This window comes from Pundamilia nyererei, unplaced genomic scaffold (genome assembly GCF_000239375.1).
Source record: "Pundamilia nyererei isolate P.nyererei 1_Seehausen unplaced genomic scaffold, PunNye1.0 scaffold00217, whole genome shotgun sequence".
NCBI lineage: Eukaryota > Metazoa > Chordata > Actinopteri > Cichliformes > Cichlidae > Pundamilia > Pundamilia nyererei.
Window position 1 is genome coordinate 985,482 of NW_005187618.1, and position 24,080 is coordinate 1,009,561.

At 40.0% G+C, this 24,080-nt stretch overlaps 1 protein-coding gene across 3 annotated transcripts in view; it reads right to left on the minus strand.

The window, feature by feature from the left end:
* Positions 1–6: 6 nt before the first annotated feature.
* LOC102200614 (serine/threonine-protein phosphatase 2B catalytic subunit alpha isoform-like) overlaps positions 7–24,080 on the minus strand; it is a 33,875-nt gene continuing 9,801 nt past the window's right edge. For 2 of the 3 annotated variants that reach the window (XM_005748244.2, XM_013914702.1), the window contains 11 exons: positions 17,041–17,152; positions 14,844–14,989; positions 13,422–13,561; positions 10,375–10,452; positions 10,196–10,290; positions 9,957–10,082; positions 9,796–9,873; positions 7,869–7,953; positions 6,906–7,003; positions 4,150–4,176; positions 7–1,713 (listed from right to left, as the gene is read on the minus strand). In XM_005748244.2, coding sequence (XP_005748301.1) covers positions 1,562–1,713; positions 4,150–4,176; positions 6,906–7,003; positions 7,869–7,953; positions 9,796–9,873; positions 9,957–10,082; positions 10,196–10,290; positions 10,375–10,452; positions 13,422–13,561; positions 14,844–14,989; positions 17,041–17,152 — 1,137 coding nt within the window. In that variant the 3' untranslated portion in view covers positions 7–1,561. Of the gene's footprint in view, positions 1,723–4,149; positions 4,177–6,905; positions 7,004–7,868; positions 7,954–9,795; positions 9,874–9,956; positions 10,083–10,195; positions 10,291–10,374; positions 10,453–13,421; positions 13,562–14,843; positions 14,990–17,040; positions 17,153–24,080 lie in introns of all 3 variants that reach the window. The other variant, XM_005748246.2, reaches the window with a different exon arrangement.

Genomic DNA, 24,080 nt, shown 5'->3' on the forward strand with positions numbered 1-24,080 from the left:
AGCAGCAATCTCAGCAGGTGTTAATGGTTCACCACCTTTGTGTGACCATAGGTTGTAAAAATAAGATACTGGATATGTGAGTCAGCCAAGCTTGAGATGATTACAGTACTGTTAGGCCTTGACAGACAGCTGTCCCTGCCGGGGGAAATGACTCAGTCCATCGTATTTAAGTACGGCAACGTCAAAGTGCTGTTGCTTCACTGCAAGTCAAATGTTTCCCTTATTCGATATGCACGGTTATCACAATTTAAAAGAATACTGCCTAATCAACAGTAGATGGAGACACTAATACAGACTGAGAAACAAAGGTAAACCCCCAAAAGCATGCCCCCCCCCCTTTTTTTTTTAGTGTTTTACAATAAAAGATCACATCAAACTGCCATATTTCAGTTAAATACACTGAAGTTTCCTATGTAATAATGAACATCAGTCTGCTTTGAGGAGAGTACGACATGCAGGTCCTCTTCTGGCCAATAACCGGAGAGAAATCGGGTCCTTTTAGTGTAATCTTGATGTGCGGAGCTCAAACCCAGAGAGGAGTATTAATGGGTCTGGTTGCTGTGTAGAATAAGACATGCTTTGTACTTTTCTTTTTTTGAGGGGGGTCGGGGGTTAAGGGCAGCAAGAACTTCCTAGCTGCCATCAAGTGAACACAAGTCGTAACCAGCACAAGACAGCCAGAAATACAAACTATCATTGCACATAAAGAGTTAATCCTTCACTTTAACCGTGTCATTTACAAACCATAATACAGGAAAACGTTTCCTCTGGAAGTGAACAAAATACTTTACAAAAACAACCACCTTTAGGGCTTCAAATTGTATAAATAAGACAAAGTCTTAAAGACATAAGTCTTCACATAGAAATTTTTACTTTTTAAAAAAATTGTTATTAGATAAGATAGAATTTAATATTTTTTCCCATCATATTTTTTTAAATACATATGCAATTTATCTTTTGACTGATGTACATATAGGCATACTGTATGTAGAACCTCAAGTGTCCAAAATGTCTCGGGAAGAATCTCACAAGACCCAGACGAGGCTACAGTATTTGTACTTTCCCTTATCAAACACATGAAGAACAACAGTTCAAAAAACAAACTTAACATGACTAAAAACTCATCTTCATCTACTGGTACCAACTTCAATTTATAAAATCCTGTTTTTTGTTTTGTTTTGGTTTTTTTTATCGTTTCGACATGTATAGCCTCAGTGGACAGAATACATTTCGACTGTAAAATGTCTTCATTCAGTAATTTCTTGCTATAACACAATATATCTAATAGGTTTTATCTTTAATAAATAAAAGAGTCAAATGTTTGTCTTTTCTTGAGCAGCTGGGTAGTGCTTTCCCAGCACTGCGGCTCCTTTTGTTTTTATCCACTGATGTGTCTGCTTCCATTCACTGCCCGGCTGTGGGCGAGCAGATGATGGACATGCAGCTTCAGCAGAGGAGACAGATGAAGACAGCGAGAGAGAGACAGCGAGAGAGAGCAGTTGGGGGCTATGACTCAGGTGGTGTGGGTTGTCTAAAGATGGCAGGGTAGTGTTTCAGTTGCCTATCCATCAGTGCCGTTCTTGTTGGGGGTGTTGGTGTTGATTGTGGTTCCATCTGGCTGCTGGCCATCTTTGCGCGGAGGCATCCTCTCGTTTATCCTGTCTAGGCCACGCGCCTCCTCAAAGTTGCGAATTTTCCTCGAGGGAGAGAAGCCTTGAATTGCTAAAAATCAGAAAAGAGACCAAAGAGAAAATTAAAAGAAGGTAGAAAAACAGCTTAGTAATAGCAGTGCGTCACAGCAAGTATTCACTGTAAACCGCCATTTTTAGCTTTCTCTTTTTTTATTTTCTTTGCCACCCTCAATCAAAATGCATTCCTTGTGGGATTTCATTTGGTGAGCAATAAACACAGTATTTGCTAATCACAGAACGGATGATCTGTAAATACAACACATGCACAACTAAATAATGACTCCTAACGTTCAAGCACCAGTGGGACAAACTACACCAATTAAACACCTCACACGTTATAGACTTACGTTAATGTCCCGAAACGGCCAAGGAAACCAGAACGAAAACAAGTGCAAATAGAAAAGTAAACTTGTAAGAGACAGTTCATATATTTCACTCATTTTATCAAAGTAAACAGACAGTGAAAACTCAGTGGTTAACACTTTATATGGGAATTATATATTAAAAAGAACAAACCAAACAAAAAACACCCTCAAGGCCACTCTTGCACAACCAGATGTCTGTGATTTAAAAAAAAAAAAAAGAAAAAAAGTTCCTTGAATATAATAATTGAATTTATCAACTTTGAGTTTTGCGATTTCCAACCAGCGGCACTTAGACCTGCATCGGTCACACGGTTGTATAAAAAGATTCCAATTTGAAAACATTTTTGATTTGATATAATGAATATGGTACAATGACATATTAGTCCTTGTGACAATGTCCAAAATAATCTTATCCCAGTGATAAAACAGTTAACACTCAAAATGATCTGATAAAATACATTTGTGCACCGATGTAGTTAGCTAACTGTTGATAAAACAGCTCAGAAGAACATACATCACCTAATTAGCTAAAAGTAATTGATGCATAATTTAAAAAATTAGCAAAAAATACAGGTTACATAGGGCGATAATTATCTGAAATGAATGGTTATGTGTTAGTAAAGTTGGTAATAGTTACATAAGTGAAATGATTAGGCGAACGCAAACACCATGTAGTTAAATTAATTGTCTAAAATTAAAACAGTCAATATGTAAAATATTTAACATATTAATTAATTAAATATAGATTAATTTCTATTTTAATTTAGTCAAAAAGCAGCTTAAAATACAGGAAATGTGGTTGAAATTAATAGATAAGTAATCTTAGACTGATAAAAATTGTAAAATGATATTGTTTCTATTATAGCTGTGAATAAATATCAAAATAATAAGCTAAACGCAAAGGACAAGTAGCTGACATATTTACAGAAGTAAATAACAGTTACACAAAATAATTAATTATAATATTTCCCTAAAAGTACAGGATGCATTCCTGAAATATTTATCTAAAAGGTGTGAATGAACAGATACTAAAATTTGTAGACTGATGGTAAATATAACTCTGAGTGGTAACAGTCTAACGTACGCTTTCATGGCCTAAAAGGTTTACTTAAAAAAAAAAATCAATTGAAATGAATACATTTGAAACATAACTGAGCTATCTGAGCTCATCTGGTTGATAAACAAGACATAAAAGGTTGATGACTATTTGTAAGTAACGCTCCTGCTTTCCCTCATCTACAAGGTTAACCGTTAATGTCTTCTGCAATAGAATATTTTATGGATTTGATGAGATAACTGAGACCTGTTGATCCGCCAACCATCACTGTCGACCAGAAGAGACGAGCGGTGTAGCAACAGCCAAACGGAGCAACAGGATTAGATTCTGAAAATATCCCAGGCAGGGATGTCCCCGGTCTTATCTTAACCAGGTCTTAGCAGGCTTTTCTCTGTGTGGGGAGCCACACTTGGCAAGAAAAGCTTATGTGACCACAGCCAGGGACTTCTTATCAACAAAGGACAAATCATGTCCTAAACCTGATCGACAAAACAAAATACATAACCTCTTTATAACAGTCTTTATTTTTCAGACATACAGAGACGAGCCTGATTTAGCTAATGCTGACCTGAATCCTCCAAAGCTTTAAACTACACAGTGGTAGTTGACACTTTTTGAATCTCATTTTAGCAACACAGTCTAAGTCTTAATTAGTGCCTGTGCAAATTTGCTTTTTGCCTGTATTAAAATGTTTTAGAAAAAAGATTTCTGTATTTACAAAGAGAACACAGCAATTACAAAAAGGCGATTACTTATGTTCACTTCTTTCTCATTCAAGCATTTTGTTTCAATTCATGTTCTGTTGCTGTTTCCACCTCATTCTGTCTGTCAAAGAAAACACTAGTGCTAGTGTTATCAACAGATTCTGATGATGCAAGAGCAACCAGCAATAACGGGATTCACTATAACAGGATAATCAATAGAAATAAACAGAAAGGGGGAAAAATACATATTTGAGGAGTGGGTCTGTGTTAAAGGGTGAACAACACACACAAAACACAGACAGGGGGATTTGAGCCAAACAGCCAATGCATACCTTTTGCTTTAGCTGCCTCAACGGTAGCTATGTTAATGGGAGTTGAGGAAGGAGGGGGGAAAAGGAAGTCATCAAAGTAGCCAGAGACCGCAAATACAACAGTGTTTAAAAAAAGAAATAAAATACAATAAAAAATAAATCTGAACACCCCTGTGGGATAATCTGAAGAAACAGATGGCAGAATATAGGCCAACACCCACGGCTCATTCAAAGGGAGGCAAAAATTCATAGCAGCTGTGAAGCGTCACCAAAACACTTAGGCGATTGGATGGAAAGGTTAGAGTGAAGAAGTCTGCTGGAGTTTTAAGCCAGTGTTGGTGTTAAAGGGTCACGAGGACTTAGGTGTGGAGAGCCAGGGGGGATTTGGTTAAACACTAAGAGTCTAAGATGGGGGCGAGATGCACAACCATGACCAGGCAGTCCAGCTCAACACACATGCAGTCAGATGTTCCCTTTAGAAACACACTCATTTACACATGTACAATCAGCTTCATGCCAAAGTGAACTAAAATAATTTTTACAGCTTTTGGAAACACGATGAATATTTCTCCTTTAAATTTGATGCAAACTGGATTTAATTAGTGCAGCAATGATGTTATGTGTTCATAAAATGCACAGGTATATTATCATCAAGACTGAAACAAACAAGAATCGGAGAATCAAGGAGGACTGGATAAAAATACACACAGCCCCCTGCTCCCCTTGTTTGAACTAGCCTAGCTGATCTGAAAGCTGTGATTGGGGGAACAGACATGGACAATGACATTCTCAGAAAGGTCACAACATGTGGTTTTCCCTTTTGATTGCTCTGCAACTTCTGTGAGCCTCCAGCATGGCAGAGCATGGCTCCCAGCACGTCCTGTGGCAGGTGAGGCCTGGTGCTGACCTTTAGATCAAAGGGTCAGCAGCCACTTCCAGGTGACAGGCTGACCTCCTCGACCAGCCGGCCCACGGCTCAGCCCCAAAGCTTTCTGCCGCATGGAGGCAGGGGGCAGTCAAAGTCCTGACACTGCTTCCTGTGGCGGGAATACCACCATTGATCTCGAACCCTTCAAAGAGACTATAACCGAATGGTGAAGCTGCTGTATCAGATATTCACAGACAAAGCTGAAAACAATCCTCGGATGCTTCTTTTTAACATACTGAAGTTGTTCTAGAAAAAGTCTCCCACATGGCAGCAGGTTCATCCCATCTCAAATCATCGTTGGCCGTTTTAATTTTACTGAATTATAAAACACATTCAGGACAGAAGGTCTCAAAAATCAAAAATCTGTAATTTAACAAATTTATTTTCTCAGTTATAATTAGAAGACCATCTAGAAGCTATCTACTGATATTTGTAATGATACAACTTGTCGTACTTGCTCACTCCTGCATGAAAGTTTCTGTGACTGATAACTTCACATTAAACATTATTGTACATTAAACATGGTCATTTTTGCATTATTGTGAAATACAATTCTATGGTATTCAGAAATTGTCAAACATTTTCATTTGCAATGTGTAAGTTTTTGGGGGGTTAGTGTGTGCTCAAATATGGGACTTTCAAAGACTTCAATTTTCTTTTAAGTCCTATTTTAACTCAGACATGTTGTGATTTATCGTCCCTAAATTAAAGACTCTCACTCATTTTTATGGCAGGGAAAGCTCAGAAAACTGTTCGCACTTTTATCTTTAATAGTTTTTGAAATATTAATGTTCAAAAATGGCCTCAGATTTTAAAGTGTTAAAAAAAACGCGAGTGACAGGTCGATGGACCATTTTCAAAATATATCCAAATATATCCAAACGTTGGAGTGTGACATTTTTATGGATATTGGAGAAAATGTTCTTAAAATTGTTTGATTTGAGATGGAATGGCCTGGCAGTTTTAAAATGTCACTGGGTACTTCTTTGGGCATTTATATTAGGACATGTTGTGACATATGTTTGCATGTATAGGGCTGTATCATAATGTATCTGAACACTTGTCTCTTCAGCGTCACTGAGATGCACAGATATGTCCGTATTTTCCACACTCTTTTGCAACCCAAACAGAAGGAAATTACCAGGTTTATTCTTCAGTAACAGGAAACCCCCAACACAGAAGCTGTGGCTTCTTTAGTTTAGTTGCAACAAAACCAAAGGAATTTATTTTTTGTGAATGTTAACTCTACAGCTAAGCCCATTAGAGATGACTCAATTAAAAAAAAACAATAATTAGAGCAAACATATTGAAATATGTCAGTTTTTATGACTTCACACTCAAAATGTTGCATCAGAGTTTGAAGCCAATATAACAAAGGAGCAAAGACCTGAAAGTCATCCAACTAATCAGGTGAAATGAAAGCAACATTGCTACAGAATAAACATAATCAACTGCAGGGAAAAAATGGCAATAAATTAATTTAGTTGCAAAAATTATTACACATACCCACAGACATCAGGGTATCAGAGGGCGGAGTCAGGAGTCCTGACAGTAATACTTCAACCACCATTCTTCTGACTTGCTTCACATGTCAGCAAGTGTATAATGTATATATTAGCATGGATAAGCAGGCTAGGATAACTGGATAACTGCCACAAGAAAATAAGGGCAATCTTTAAACTTAAAGCTAAAAAAGCTAAGTGTGTAATAAAAGCAAAAACAGGGGGAAAAACAGGTGTGCTTAAATAAACAAACTCTGTGACACAGAGTGAAGAAATGAGCCTGTCTAATTAGAGCTAAGTGGTAAATGGACACAGTGGAAAGGTTACGCAGTATAAGAAACACTTACCGCTCTGTAAGGTCTGCTTTCCCCCAGACAACACTCCCACTGGAAGAGTTCCAGTTGGGGTCAGGCCTTTGAGTGTTAACACACTCTCACTTTCCTCCCTAGTCCAAAAACAACACACAGGAGCATGAAGAGCACACACAGTTTAGGTCTCAACAAGCGCAGCGACCCACACCTTGTGGTTTAGAGGCGGTTTTCAAACCATGAGGTCATGAGGTCACTGGATGTTTCACCTGCTCCGTCTCATCCAGTCTTTGTTTGGTTCGATGGACTATCTGCACTAATCGTCTCCAGCCAACCTGCTAGCATGTGCCCTGCTTCTGTAATTGGGTCACTGACAACTTGTGTCAATTTTAGCAGCTGAACCAATATTTTTAAGACTCGGTTCTTAGTGTACAGATTTGTGTTAGCACACTTTTATGTTAACATGTTGCCTTTAATGGGTCCTCTGCTTTTTATTCTATAGAAACTTTGAGACACTTCAAAGGCAAACTTCACCTTTTCTTATCCTACAGAGACATCTGTGCCTTTAAAAAGTGTCATTAGCCTTCTTTTACCCCCCCCCCCTCTCCCTTTCAGTATTCGACATACGGAGGCGTTTGACAAATAGGCTGCTTGTCCACTTGCAGCAGTGTGACGAGCTAGCAGCAGCGCCATTAATCTGGAATAATGTGTAATGTCATTACAGAGTCTAGGTGCATCGTGACTCATCTTGTGCCCGCTCATTAATCCCAGCAGGCCAACGCTGTGTTTTCAAACTCAGCTTCACCAATCCTGCTGCATACTGGCCCTGTGGTGCCCTGCAAATAATTTCTGGTATTGTGATGACCCAGTGCACTGAGCTCATTGAAATCCCTTTAGCATATATACATGAACACAAGCATTTCCAACTGGGATTATATTTAAAAAAAAAAAAAAAATAGAAGAAGAAGGGAAAAAAAAGAGAATGTCAAAGTCAAGGCAGACCTGAGAACTGCGAAGACTCGGGCCATTTTTCCCACAGCACGAATCTTGTTCCGAATAACCTCCTTGCGCATCGCTGAGGTGCCGCCTGGAGACAGTGCGTAGTATGAGTTAAGACAAAGCACACCGCACTTTCCATCCCGTGGGAGTGATATTCTTCGCCCTCTTTGGTCACGCGTTCGTTTCAGAGCAGAGTGCGTGTACTTCAGGGACCAGAACTCCCTATTCAGCATCAGCCATGTGTGACAGAGGCTGAATTATGATTAAGCGCTACACATAAATCACCTCCCAGCATTCCATGTCAGTTAAGTGAGTGCCAGGACTCATTATCACTTCATCCAATTTAAAAGCCAAATTAAAATTTTCATTCACTGAAGAAGCAGAAATGAATCTGTATAAAGTCTACAACCTAAGCACATGTGCACAGGTGAGCAGGCCACCTATATTTATGGATTTTTAGACAAAAACACGCCTTAAACTAGGTTTAGCTTTGATACATGTTATAAATGTGTTAACCTTCTCAGGTCTGACTCACCATAGATAATAATCCTAACCATGCCCTTACCCCATTATTTGTGAAAAATAATTTTTGATGTGTGTCAGTGAGAAAGATTATTTCCTTTGTTTCCTGATTGCCACAATTCTAGAGAACAATGTACTAAAAACAGAGTCTACAATGTGACTAGTAGCTCATCCAGCTCACGATCCATCACAATTCACAGGTTACTGTAATGTGTGAAGAACAGACAGAAAGTGAGAAGTTGTCTTGTCATTGTTTGGATGTATTTGTCCAAACTAAGAAAAATTCAAACCCACTGAGTAGTTTGTGTCCAGGACACATTATCCTGGTTCATCACCAAGTAAAAGTGTTTGATTCTAGGAGCACTATGAGTATGTGGTCACCGGTAAATATGAGGACAATCCCAAAAGTAAGGTCTCCTATTGTTTTAGAAATTCAAACAACCGTTTATTTTTTCACAATATTTACATCACGGGTGACGTGTGGACATGCAGTGTTGTGGCGAATGCTTACGTCTTTCCTCAGCATTCCTCTTCTCCGGTTCTGAAATGGCCTTCTGAGTTTTTCCTGTGATTCACAGTACCTGTCAGCATTTACTGTGGTCCCAACAGGCAGAAAGTCAACCAATAATACCCCCTTTTGGTCCCAAAACACAGTTGCGCACTGTGCATAAGCATTCTCCACGATACCGTGCATCCACACGTCACCGTCAAACTATCGCTCTCCTGCCAAACTTTGGTTGGAACTTCATCCCTCACCCGCCCTACAGTCTGGGCTACGCACCCAGTGACTACCACCTGCTCCCAAAGTTGAACGAACATTTGTCCTGAAGGCGAATCTGTGGCGGTGGCGAGCAGGTATGACATGGGCATTGTAAAACTGCCACAGCATCTACAAAAATGCATCGACCAAAATGGCGATTATGTAGAAAAATAAGTCTTCAAGCTTTAAAATGATGTAAATATTATGGAAAATTAACTGTTGTTTGTATTTCTAAAACAATAGCAGACCTGACCTTTGGGATTGCCCTCGTATAAAAAAGTCTGAAAAGACATCACATCGGCTTGTCGTAGCTTTGATCGTATTACTGACTGGTGACCAGGAGGTATCGTGTTAGGAAGAGAGGTGGACTACCAAAGATTGCTAAATAAACAGTTTGCCTGCATGACAATGCTTTCATTTCAGCTTCTTCTCAATTTAGTGAGATTACCACTGTGGAAAAACACACTGGCAGTTCTCACTAATAACCTTCCCCAACTTAGTGGGTTTTATTTCTTGTTTTATTTTTGTACTGGTCCCAGTCCATTGGTTATATTTATGAGTAAAGTATTCATCAGAAACATTTCGAGATGAACGTTTTCGAGTGGATGCTTCTTCAGTAATAATAGACATGCATTTTTTTTTACCTACCTTCATAAAGGTCGTCTCCCTCTGACATGAGCTCATCGTCGGAGCAAATGTTGAGTACATTCACCAGCATCTCCGTCACTGTAAATGAATCATAGAAAGCTCAATACAAGAATCGTTGTCGGCCTCCAATCCACTTTTTCCAAACTCGGCACCAGACGTACCCTTCTCTCCAACAAAAGGCAGAGACCACGTAAAGACATCCATAAAGTTGGGCAACCAGTAAGGGTGCGGGGAGCAGTTGAACTGTCGGATGTTCATCACGTTGTTCTCGTATTTTAATACAGCAGCTAAGATAGAAAGAGAGGAGGAGATGGGAGGAGACATTGAAGGACTGACGACAGGTAAATGCAAGAAAAATACAATAATGAGAGAGGTATGAGAAAAAAGAAAAGACAGAGACCTTTGTTGTTGTAGACATCTAGATAATTTGGAGCTGAAAAGATTGTGATTAATGAAGGGAAACCTGTGGTCTGGCTTTTTCTGTACATCCGATACCTATGCAGCCGCAAATAAGAGTGACCCATTAAACATGTTACATATCATCAAATGCTGGAAATGTGTTTTCAAAATACCACTTACCCTGCATCCTGTGCTTCATGGGCTCTTATTACCGACAGCAAGTTATTATTTACCAAAAAGTCACAGACTGCTGAGTAACTGCAAAGAGAGAAAGAGACAGAGAAGGCGGACCAGTTAAAACCACTAACAGAGGGGTCAAAGCGTAGTTCAAATTTAAACCATTAGACGGAGCAGCGTGAGGCCTCTTAAGATCAGTTACTAATTGACTGTTGGCCTGAGGAGATGCCTTCACGTTTATTTTCAGCATGTTGTGCCCTCTGGCCTCTTGAGCTCAGAGTTTAAAGATGCACAGTATCCAGCGGTTGCTCTGGTGTATTTATGGGATTCAGCAGCACTGGCTGGCCTCTCCAAAAAGTTTAGACCAAGCAGAGGCTAGATGAGGACAGCTACTTTACTTTAGAGTACAACTAATCCATTAGCTCTGGAAATTATTGGGAATAAACAAAGCAACATCAAACCAGCCCCAATGGTTTCTGATATTGGCAATATGAACAGACTTTAGACACGCAGACTTTAATGTTTTGACCAGTATTAATATTCGACTAAGGCAAAATCATAGTCACAATTATTTGTTCCATTTACTCAGCAACTCCAGAACCACCAAAGGAGGGGATGTTGGAGGAACACTAGTGAGTGCTGCTAAAAGAAGACCAGGTGAGAGATCCTCAGTGATGCAGAGATAAATGAGAGCATGCTGCAAGCAGCTGTTAAATAATCATTCAGCAGGTTCATCAAAGGAAACCTTGTTTTACTTTCAAGTTCTTTTGATGGAAATCTTGATGACTAAAACCTCTCCTTCCACGGTCTTGGCTCTAGCTCAACTCATCAGTAAGTAAATCTGGGCTCTAAGGGACTTGCAACACAAGACAAAACAGAGTGTTTTATCACTATTACTTTGGTTTAACACTTGATAAACTGGTCAGTTCTTACACTATTTCATCTAAACTAGGGATCAGCTAAACAAAATCACTTCACCTTAAGATATGCATGAAAGGAGGAAATGTCTATAGCACTGCCAATCAAAAGTTATCAACTCAAGGACTACACACTTTCACAAAACCTCCAGCAAATCACGTCTATATTCAGTATCAATGTGTTCTTATTTCCCGAAACTTTATCAAGGTATCTATGTTTTATTTATTTTCTTGCACAGCTCTGCATTTCAGAGTTAGCAGCAATCCCAAAGTTTGTGCTAACAATCTTTTAGCCAATCAGTTAAGATATTTAGTTTTTATTTTTGTGAAATACAAACATAAAAAAAAAAATCTAATTAGTGGTTTAGACAGCATTTTAACAAAAATGTAAAATTATGCTAGCACCTGTTATACTTTTACAATAATTGAGATGCTGCTTTATCAATCTAATGTTAGCTTTATGAGGCATCAGTCACACGGGCCTACAGGCCGCAACACACTGGCAACTTTGAGAAACCAAAACAAAGGTGAAATTGTCTGCAAACAGAATGCTGCTGCACCAAAAACATCATTGTGATTGCTTTGGTTGCTAGCAGATCTCTGCAGTCACCTGTAGTTTGCATTGCAAACCAGAGTAACAACCTTTAGTCTGAAGATGAACATTCCTCATTTCTGGTTTGCCTCACACTTTTCATGTTTCACTACTGCTTAGTGAGCAGTGTGTAAGTGTTTGCAGACAAGTTGGCGCCTTCCATGCAAACGTTTGGCAAACACAGCAACCTGTTGACAACCAAAGCAGTCGGAAGGAGGGTTTTCCATACAGCTGGTCGTGACCAAAGTGGTTGCCAGATGGTCGCTGACTGGTCTCTAGTTCTTTGTGACTGAGGCCTTAGTTAGCTCAGATTTACACTGACTGCATCACAAGCAGGCATCACTGCTCTTTGCCTGTGTGTCGTCACCTTGTTTATACAAACAGACAGCAGTATACACCAGTGGAAAAAAGCAATCCTTTCAATGTTGTTGGAGTAGAAGGTCATCATACTGTTCCCTGGGTTTATCAAGCAAGGCAGGTTGACAGTCGGCATAACAACTACAGTATTTTACATTTAGGTTAGGTGTAGAGTCGCTGACATCGCTGAATGCAGGTCGTCTATTGTATTTGGCTAACTTTTGTGTCAGTCTCAAAGACTGTTGAAAACTGACCACATTCTAAACAGGAAGAAACCTTTATTTAGACATTCTGACATTGTGAGTTATGCATATGTAATGTGTGAAACACTGCAAACTGCTGTGACAAAGTCGAATTTCCCAGAGGAACCCACCCGAGGGATTAATAAAGTTCTATCTTATCTTATCTTATCTTATCAAAAGTCTTTCCCAAATATGAGCTAAATAGTTTCTTAAAAGTACTTACTTTGTCACGTGGAGACCACAAAATGAAAGCTATGATAAGTCCATCCAAAGTGGCTGACCAACTCCCCTAAGCTGCCATCTCTTGGTAAGGTCTGGTGCAATCTCTTAATTCACTGATGCATTTACCTTCACTTAATACAGACTTACTGAGGAAGCTGGTTACATCTCAAGTTGCACACAGCTGATGTAACTAGCTCCAAGCTAACTGATTTAGCTTATCTCAGCCTAACATTTTCTGTCATAAAGGACTGTGATAGGCATTGTTCAATTTTTCCTCTCTAATCTTATTACACGTAATCACCTGGCTGTTGTTTCCTATTCTGAATAAGCATTTTGTATCTTTAAACCCACATAATTCTAAACAAGCCATTTAAATGTGTAAATCTCTAACATGTTTGTCTGCTCTTGACCATTGCTGGACCCATTTCCACAGAATATTGTGAAGGAGCTCTTTGAATCTGTTGACCTATTTTGTAGAGGCACACTGAATGTGTTGACCCATTTTGAACATGCTGTTTTTATCTGCTAACCTGTTTTGAGAAGGCCATTTTTGAAAGTGCCTCAATAAGCTGATTGACCTATAAAACAATGAATCCACAACCTGTGACCTGCGCGATGCAGCTCGTTTTCAATTCGATTCCTCATTATTATTATTAAAGTGCTCTACAAGGGCAGTGCTTGTGCAGAGCGTAACAGTGACGCTAAAAGCGGCAGTTTTACCTGAAAAAGTAAGAACAGCCTCTGACGGAGTTGTGGTTGAAGTGTTCTGATGTTTTTTCACTGCCGTAGTCCTCACCAGGGTCTGCCCAAATCAGGTCGCACATTGGCCCGAATGCTGGAGGCTCTTTAAATCTGTCTAACTACAGAGCACAAAATACAAACATGCTTAGCAGAGGAACTGTTTGGTTGTGACAAAGTGGCTAAAGCCACAAAGTCAAGGAAATGGACTCTCTCACATGAAAGCACTCCATTCAACTGCCTCGATGGAAATGACATGGAAGGAACTGAAAAAATGCATTTTTAACCAAACTCGCTTTGTTACACTAGTTCTGTCCCTGCTGACAGAACTAGTGTAACAAGCTGAGAAGCTTGTGAAAGGCTACAACCCATGTTAAACAATAAAAACCGATAAACAATTTCTGGCCTTTTTATTTTGACTATATGCCAACACATCTCCTAATACTTTTTTCTATCAGACACACAAAACAGAAAACACGTCTCTAACATTTGCGATATGGTGTTATTTATTTACGTTGGACTTCGTTCTGTTCACCTGGTTGTGTTTGTGGCACTCCAAAAATGTATGTTGCCAACAGGGAAGTTGCAGGGTGCCCTCTGCCAGACAAACTATGTAACGTCAACACTCAAAACACGACTGAAGAGTGTTTATCCAGAGTCCAAAAGTATTTGCCCAACGAGTATTTATAGCTTTTAACTGTCCATCTCTAACAGACTGTAAATAAGAGATCAACGTAGCTCCAAAGCTAAAAAGTGAAGCCAGTTTAAGCCTGCCTTCGTTCTATCCATCCATCCATCCATCCATCCATCCATCCATTCGCTTCCGCTTATCCTTTTCATGGTCGCAGGGGGCGCTGGAGCCTATCCCAGCTGTCATAGGGCGAGAGGCGGGGTACATCCTGGACAGGTCGCCAGTCTGTCGCAGGGCCAACACACAGGGACAGACAACCATTCTGACCCCCGGCCTGATGGTGGAATTGAACTCAGGACCTTCTTGCTGTGCGCAACAGTGCTAACCACCGTGCCACCTGCCTTCGTTCTAAATATAGTAAACTAAGTTGATGACTTAATTTAGATGTTACTGTGTTTTCATGTCACCCTCTGGTGCTGTTAAATGTGCACTTTATTGTAAAACTTTTGTTTTCAATAACAGCCATATTGGTTGTCCTGCCTCAGTTTGACCAGGGCATCCATGGCACAGACAGGAAATGCCCATTCTGGATTTCAACCTGCCAACAGTGGAACAGGCTGTACATCAAAGCTAGAATCACGTGTAATGAGGCATGACGAAGTGAATGATCTGCGATTAGAGCTGACACTTTAACACATATTCTTGGAACATATAAGAGATTAACTTGAAAGGCAGATCTTGATAATGTCACAAGTCAGCGGTCGATCACTTACTTTTCTTATGTCATCTAGGCAGTTGATTTCTGGTGAGAGTCCGCCATGTACACACAGGAACTGCTGGTTGAGTAGGGCAGCGAGGGGCAGGCAGTCAAAGGCCTCCATACAGGCGTCATACACCCGTTCAGAGTATTTAATTTTACCTGCAGTAAAAATAAAGATTGGGATTCAGTCTGAGGTCATAATTACTGCCAAAGATGGCAAAAAGTCTGTTGAATTTGCTCACTACAGCAAAGGTTTGGTAGATGTGTTATGAGCGGCTAGCAGAGCTGCCCTGCCAACTGTGCCAGTGGTGATTGTTTCCAGACAGCTTCTACAGCGCCACTTGCAGAAGAATGAAAGGGTCAGATTAGGTCAGGAGGAAGTCCATGCCTTATAGAGGAGAAGCAGCCAGGACAGTACAATGCGAGTGCCAGTTTGAAGACAGTGCTACTTTAAGGTCATAAAGGGGAGTGTGGAGCTTTGAGCTTGGAAATTAAAGTTCTTTACTCTGTGAAAATGTTTTAGTAAATGAACATATTTAATGCTTAGTTGGAATAACAATGAAACACTACTCATGGGATGAGAAACAGGAAAATGCTATTTCTGCAGTTAGCTAAAGTAAAGAGTTAATGCCGTCTTATGAATCTAGGTTAACTCTGGACTCCGCACACTAACCCATGTCTTCCCAGAAACGACGTCATGGGGCTGTAGACCATAACAGATAAGATGAGTGTGCTTGGTGATAATAAACTATGCTAAAACTGTTTATTGATGAGAACAAAGATAATGTATTCATTAAATAAAACAGGTCGTCATTGTATCGCGCTTGCTCATGAGGCTATGAGCTGCATTATATCTACCGCACAACAAAGTTGCCGTCAAATCCATTGTAGCAAGCCGCTGTTTCTGCCGCTTGTGCAAGTCTCTATGTCTGTTACTTGTCTTATTGTGTAAAAGATTACACAGAGGGAGGTTTCGACCCCTTTTTTGTGAGTGCTGATGTGGAGGTATAGTGGCGACGCCTATCATTCATGAGAATAGCTGTGGGATGTGGAGGAATCGCAGGAATAGATGCAAGGATAACAACATGGTCAACAGAGCCTTAATGCAGAAGCCAATATTCTGCCCACGTCATAACTCCGAGTTGTACACTGTGAGGATCAATCATAAAATAAGTTGTAAAATAATCCCCACTCTTGACTGTTTAATCTGAAAAAACAAAACGTTCTAATATCATTAATGCACCACTTAAAACAATAAGGCAACATGGGTTAAAACATCGTGTGAGGCCACATTGACTTGGATTGCCACATTTTACTACTTCTACAAACCTTTCCTGTGTGTACTACAAGACAAGGCTACGAGAGAAGTGTGATCGCAGCTGCAATCAATTACTACAACAATCCCTAATCTCTCTGATTAAATTTGTTAGTGTTGAACTGATTATCGATCAACAAGCTTTTCCGATCAATAAGCTTGCCCCAACCGAACAGGTGGCAAACTGTGTGTGTGTGTTTGTGTGTACAGATGAGGTGGCATGTGGGTGGGTGTGAGCAGGGATGTAGTGAGTGAAATCTATTTGCAACTGGCAAGACATTCTTTGCCGACTGCTTTCTGAGTTTGCATGCTAATACCTCCACACTTGCTCTGCACACACACACATGCAGCTGTCACTGACTGAAATCAAAGTGTGAGTGTAACTGTCTAAATAGCATCAACAGCATGCCTCGCTGCTCTCCATGCTTCAGCAGTTTGCTGTCGGCAAGACAAACGGGACAAAGGCTTCATCTCCTCGCTGGAGATTCGCAGATGAACTGTTGCATGTTGTGACGGGACTTCCCAATTCAACGTGTTTGTGACAAATGTGTCCTACTTATGGGGCGCTAGTCATTTTACTAAAGGGGAATAGAGAAAACACTCCACTTCTCTGGCATGAAGTCTGACTTAACATAGCTATGTTTCCCAGCACTGTGTTTTCAATTCCTTATTTGTGTCTGCGGTACTTGAAAGTGAAAAGAACTATCAATGGGACTAAGGAAATACCTGCGACAGCAATCCTGCACTCACACTATTAGCACCAGACTGCACCATTATATCTGGGCTATGTGTGAAATCTGAGAGCTGACTGATACAGGTCAATTTAAAGTGGTACAGAGCGCATATGAGCCCCCTGGGCTGGTCTTCATACGGCTGAGAAAAGCAGCACACTTACATTCCTGTTTGAAGGTGAAATACTCGGTGAGGTGCCGGCACTCGTGGTTCCCACGCAGCAGGAAGAGTGTGGTGGGGTGGTTGATCTTGAGAGACCAGAGGTAGAGAACGCACTGAGAGGAGAGACGGCAAGAGAGAAATGTGAGAAAGGTCAGAGACGTGTGCTCATAATTCTATTCAAACATATTCAGTGTTCTCCACACACAGGCTTCCCTCACCACTGTCATCAAGAGCTGTTCGAGGGGGAACTGTTGAGCTGCTCTTTCAAAGGTTTTAAGGTATGGACCTTACTATGTAAAGTCCCAGGAACTGATTTTTGGTTTAATTTCACACTATATAAAAAGCAAAAACAATATTTATGTTAATTAAATGTGTTATCTCTCTACATATGAACTAGATTTAATCATCTCTTGAATATGTTGACATTTTTACAACAAGCGTATTAGCATCCCAGATGACCCTCTCAAAGGCAGCAAAAGGCCCCGCTTTCCAACACAATTCACATTGTGTGAGTATTGAAACATTGTTACTATTGTAAAACAGTGTTCCAAAATGTTGCTACTATTAACATTTTCATATTTTAGAGCCACCGGAGATACAAAGGAGACATTACCGGTACTTATCGCACACAGACTTTATTTTGGCTGGCCACCCGGCCTTAATCAATTATCCAGTTCAGGATCATGGGAAGGGAGTATCCCAGGTGACATAAGGTGAGAGGCGGGGTGCATCCTGGAAAGATCTATCATAGTATTAACACTAAGTAATAGACAACCATTCAGACTCACAGTTACACCTATGACTAATTTAGAATTACCAATTAACCTGACCTGTGTGCCTTTGCACGGTGGGAGGAAACCAGAGTACCCAGAGGGAATTCACACAGCCAAAGGGAGAACATGCATACAAGCCCCAACTAGCCAATGGACTCATGTCCCATGGAAGGACTTCAATGCCACTGCCTTGGACTGCAGCTCGCAATGGTACTCCTTCTGCTCTGGAGATCTGCTGCAAGATGCAGGCTGACTCTAAGCAGAAACAGCGGGTAGCTGAAGAGAGCTGGTTCATGTCCTAAGCAAACCTCACTTACAGATTGGTTACAGAACAGAACAAGGACTACTTTGCCAGCTGCAGTCCAAGACGATGGAAGGCCTCCAGGTGGACTCAGGGTGAGAGATGCCCTTATTATGTTCTTGCAGCAAGATACATCATATTTTTAGTTCCCTTAGACCCTTAGAATGTGTGCATCTCCTTTAATGATAGACAACCCGTATACCCCTCCATACTGAACAATAATGTTTAGTGAAGCATACTCATATTAGAAACGCTAGAAACAGCAAATGTTGGAATAATTACTCAGGCAATTATCTATCACTCCATCCATCCCTGCTCTTAAAATGAACGTGCACTCTCAACCTTTGACCACTTTTGATCACAAGGTAGTTGCACAGGCCGCATGGTGGGAGACAACCTGTCTGCAAACAATCACAGACTAACTACAAACACTCTCAGACAGATTGGTGAAGGTTTCCAAATAACTGCTGCTTAATTTATAAACACAATGTGTCTCACTGCAATGCAAGGCTCAAACAGACTGGTTGCCATCTGGTTATATTCCTATATAAAAGTAAGGTATGAGTGCTTATGTCATTTTGCAGTTAAATTCCTGTCCTGTAGAAACTGCTACAACTGCTATTTGCTTTCTGCCACATGAAGCTCCAAACACACATTAACCATCATACGCCAAACAACAGTTTGTTTTTCCCTTTGCTAACCAAATATTAGAAGCAGTGGGATGGGTTTCGTGTGACTACATTACTGGTTCTAATTTTAAAAGAACAGAACAGCATTTACAATCCAAATCCAAACATGCTTTCTCTTCAGTTCATGCACTGTTCAATAGCTGCTGCTTGACACTCTCAACATGCTTTTTTAACATGTGCAAACCATGGCCCGCTATCGATGCAACGAGATGCCAAGGTAACCAGAGCCTGCAGGTGTGTGTTCACGCAATGTCGAAATAAGGTGGTGGTGGTGGTGGTGGGTGCACCCATCTCATCTTATACACATTGATCACTGAGAGGAATATCAGACTGTGAAGTGCAGGTAAATGTGTTGAGGGGGCTGTCGGTGTGACTTGCTCTCTCTTATGTGCGGAGGCGTAGGAAAGGACATGGCTCTGAGTGGCTTGAAGCTGACATGGGTTTTAATGAGAGCTCTCTGCACTCTTTCAGCCAGCTACTCACGAGTGGGGGAAAGAAGACAAAGAAAGGGGCATGGAGCTTTGTGTGGCAGACATGAACACTGGCTACCTTCACCTCATCTCCCACAAACACACACACACACACACACACACACACACTCTCTTCAGCCTGTGCATGGTTTATGTAGGGGTGGAGGTGGGGCTTGGACGGTTTGTCCAAAGAAACACTTGCTTGGATCAAAGAGAATTCACTAAGTGAATAAAGAAATACACAGAATAAAACAGGTTGTGCACACACAATGAATTTAGACTTTGGCAAATTGCTGGCCTGCAGTGGTAACGCACTGCTTCAAGAGGCTGCGGTGACTCTTTATGTTACCTAGGTAACCACATCCTGATATCCATTTTCCTATATCTGCCTTATGCATTACTGAAGTGGCCTAAAAAAACACTAGCCCTGCTAGTGAGATCAAATGGCTGCAAATCTATAGATTTTACACTTCAGTGCCGTTTCATGGTGACTTTAGGCTGCTTCCTCTCATGTGTAGAAACAATGACACATTTCAGAGATCTTAATCACTATTTTAACAAATCAATAGCTGCCAATTAATGATTATTTTATATTTGTAATAATCTACCTCAATCAAAAGTCTTTAAGAGAAAAAAACCAGACCATCTAATCTCAAATTTTTGAGAAAAATCATCAGAATTTAGAAGGTGAAATTGGAAGTTTTTTTTTTTAAATTCACTTAAATTATTAATTTATTAAAAAAGAAAAAAAAACTGTTTTACCTTAGAATGACTGACTGATCCACTGTTTTAGCTCTAGACGAATTAAGAAAAATGCAATTACGAAGTTGCTCAACTCAATTTTTTCTAACAAAAGGGACAACTTCTGGGATTAAAAAAAAATGAACCCATCAACTAACAGAAACTGCAATTTCTCTACTGACACTTTGAGGCTGTCTGTAAAAATCAAGTGAATTTTCATAGACTTAATATATATAAACAGACCATTTAAAAGCATATTTTCAGTCTTGTATATAAGAAAAAATGGTTTTGGCAACTGTCTTATTTGGACCATATGGATCAGAGTCCAAACTGGTGAGTTCACAGCAACTGTGTCCATCTTTTATCTTTGAATTCAACTTGATGCAAAGCTTCTACTACTAGCCTTGTATGATTCCCAGTCTAAAATAACGCTTGTTTATCTCATCCTTGGTGAAGCCCCCTAGTTATTCCGCTGCCCCTCTTCTTCTAACTTTAACCCAGCTTTCTTTTGATTGGCTGTCACTTATAAACAGAAAGCTTGAACAGCAGATGGGTGGCGCTTCTGAGTTGTGTGCCTGGGATGACCATAATAGTGATAGTGTCCCTCATGGACATAGAGCCAAGATTACAAACACTGCCTGAAACTGAGCATTCAGAGCAGTCTGAAGCCTGAGTTTTCAGCTCACACAGATTACTTGTACATACACTGACTACATTTAATCTTTTGCTCATGTGCTCATGAGCATCATCATCGAAACAGTATATAAAAATACAGCAAACAATAACAAAAACCAAATTGTGCTATTCCTGTATGTGTGCTCCAAAGCTAATCCAGTGTCTGGTACTGTTAAAAAACTATCCTGGCAGCTTATTGGATTGGTTTCCCCTCAGCAGCATTTTTAATTATATCCTAATAATTGCCTGGCTGCATATTATGTGTGTATCCCATTACTTTTAATTAGTTGCTGCATGTTAGTTGTGGACTACTTTGTGACCCCAGCCAGCCACAGTAGGTTGTGGAGTTTTAGAACCACAAGAAGCGTACCCAAACAAATCAAGCTGATTCTTAAGAGATGCCACTATTTCTAGAAAAATATATGGTGAAAAAAAATATAAGCGTCTTTAGTAAAAACAAATCTATCTTCATCATCAAGAGCCTTTCATTCCCTTTGCTACTTCTCTGCCCTTTTTTCATCTGTGACATTTCACCCACCTCAGGCAATAACCCAGGGCCATCAAAAGACCCCAGAGGAGGCTCAAAATGTTAGCATACGTCCTAGTTGACTCTTACATAGCTTTCATTTTCTGCTTTTTCTCCACAAATATTCAAAATACTTGAAGACATGAATCAGGACTGCACACGCCCTTTAGGAAAAACAAAAAACCCCACTCATATCCATCATGTATCTACTATCAAAAGGTGCAGCGATGTCTGAAAGGCTCCCTTCAAGCACTTATGGACCAGCTTTGGGCCCCAAACAGTCACTATTTCTAGGCTCTTTTCTGTTATATAACATAACTTTTACAATTACTATGTTCTTAAGTTGTCAAATATACAAGACGCCAGGAAGAAGGAGGAAACTTAGACTCCAAAAGCCAGTCCTAACAGGTCTGGGGCTAAGGATAGAAGTCGTCAACAACTGAAATGTCAAAATGTTATTTATATTTAAAACATCAATACTTTAGATGCTCTACAAGGACTCGTGCTCCACAGGGTGCTTAATTCAGACCAAGAAAAGTACTTACAGGAACAATCTGAAATGTGTGCTACAAGGAACCCACTGTTAATACACTAACTCATACTGAGTCTGAGTAAGTAACAGTGAAGCTTGAAATTCACACTACTCCCACAAGGTATCCATTTTTTATTTATTTGGTTTTTTTTGTTTGTTTTTTTTTTTTACAAATCTGGCTCTCAAGGATATTTCACTGCCATCTGGCATAATTTCTCCCTAGTTTTTGTTACCAGCATGAGTGCTGACATACAATATTGTGCAAAAGTCTTGAGTCACCCCTCGTTTCTTAATAATGTGCTAGGAAAATGGCAAACAGCAATACAATTCACAGAAATATGTGCAAACATACATGGAAATAAAGCATATAAGACAAATGGAATATGTACAAAAAGGACATTCAAAGCTCTTCTTTGGACGCTGTCTGCCTTTTGTTTTGTTTTCTGTCAAATTTTCACGCTGTTTTAATAATGTCAAGGTCTGGGAAGGCCAATCCATGACTGACAGTGTGTTTTATGCTTTTACAGCAAGGACAGTGCTGTAAAAGGATCACTGGGATCACTGACATGCTCAAAGAAAGAAGCCGTTTCCGTCAATTCTGACAAGATTAATTCAGTTCTTGTGGCATACCTCAGCCTTTTCTCCACATTTTCCTTAAAAATTTCTTCCTCACATACATTCTTCCACTGAGACCATTTCTAATGAGGCTTCAGTAAACAGTAGATGGACGAACTGAAGGGCCACATGCATCTCTCAGATCAGCTGTTCATCTGCTATAGATAGTTTTAGGTCTGCCCCTTCTTATTTCATTCTCCATGTTAGGGCAGGGCAATATGGCCAAAAATATTTACCAAAATATATATTAAAAAATTTATGATAACGATATAACTGACGATAATTGACAATTGATGTGAGACAAAATACTTTAAAACTCCGCAACTTTATTAGTGCAAAAAAACCCATCAATGTATTTTCACTTAAACAAGCAGCTGTTTTTTTATGGTTCGAGGTCAGTAAGCACAACCAGAATTCATACATAAGGCGCACCGGATTATAAGGGGCTCTGTCAATTTTTCAGAAAATCAAAGGATTTTAAGAGCGACTTATTTTCCGAAAAACACTGTAATAACAACGGCCCGCTTGCATGCTCTACCAAAAGTTGTGCCAAACCAGTTCCACACCACTGACGTTGCACCAGTTTTACAAACCAATTCTGATTAATCTGTTTCATTCAACGATCCGCCTTCACCCTTCTCATTCTCCGTCACCACCATGCTTTTTCTGCCATGTGCGTATGAAAACAAAGGCACTGCGCATGCACGTTTTACCCATATTCTATTGCGATATTTTATTTTCTTATAGTTGCCTAACATTATACCGGTATTACCATGAACAGTATGATATGGCCCAGCCCTACTCCATGTGTCTAGTTCCCTCAAATGCACACCACGATGACACCTGCCAGGTTTCAGGCTCTTTTGGAATCACCTTTTGGTGTAAAAATGCTATTTCTTGCCTGCCAAAGTGGAATCATTTGCATTTTTTAAAATATATATTAAACTTAAGACCTAGTAGCTTTTATGCAATTGCTTGCTCACCAGGTTCCACCAGAACAACCTTAATACTCTTTAGCTTCTTATATTCAGCTTACAAAATTGAAACAAATGAGATTTTGTGACAGGCTCCTAGCAACAAAGTGCCTAAAAACACAGCTTAAAACTGGTTCAGTGATAAATTGTCTCTTATGTGTAGACATAACACTGAGTCATCCCCTCAGATGCTTTTCTTATGCTTGATTCATAAGCCACTATTTAGTGGCTTCAAAACAAAAAAAAAAAAACCCTCACACATTCCCCTGAAAATGGTCAGATTCAACAACTGGATTGAAAATAAGCGAAAAAGCAGCCAATGTCTTAAAAAAAAAAAACACTTTTAAAGACCTTCAGAGAGCCTGGAGAACGATTGCTCATGACAAATTTAAAGGCTACAAGAAAGTCTGGCTCCTTGGGACCAACACATAAATAAATGCTTGTTTTTTTGTAATGTACACAAACCATTCCAAATGTGTGATTTATGTTTTACTTTAAACCAGCTCACCATTATAACTGCAATAAATTCAAACGCACTACAGGCACAGCCCTCCAGCCAGAGATCTTGAGAGTCGCACTGCAGCTTTCTGCTCCACTCCTCTGTCTTATTTTTAACTGTTCTAATCAGCATGTAGAAAAGCGTGCCCTTTGGAGGTGTCACTGAAATAAAAGTTAGGGCACAAAAACCCATTTGGTCAAGGAGCACTGCAGTAGTACTCACATTTTAGCAGCCTTTCTCACCATG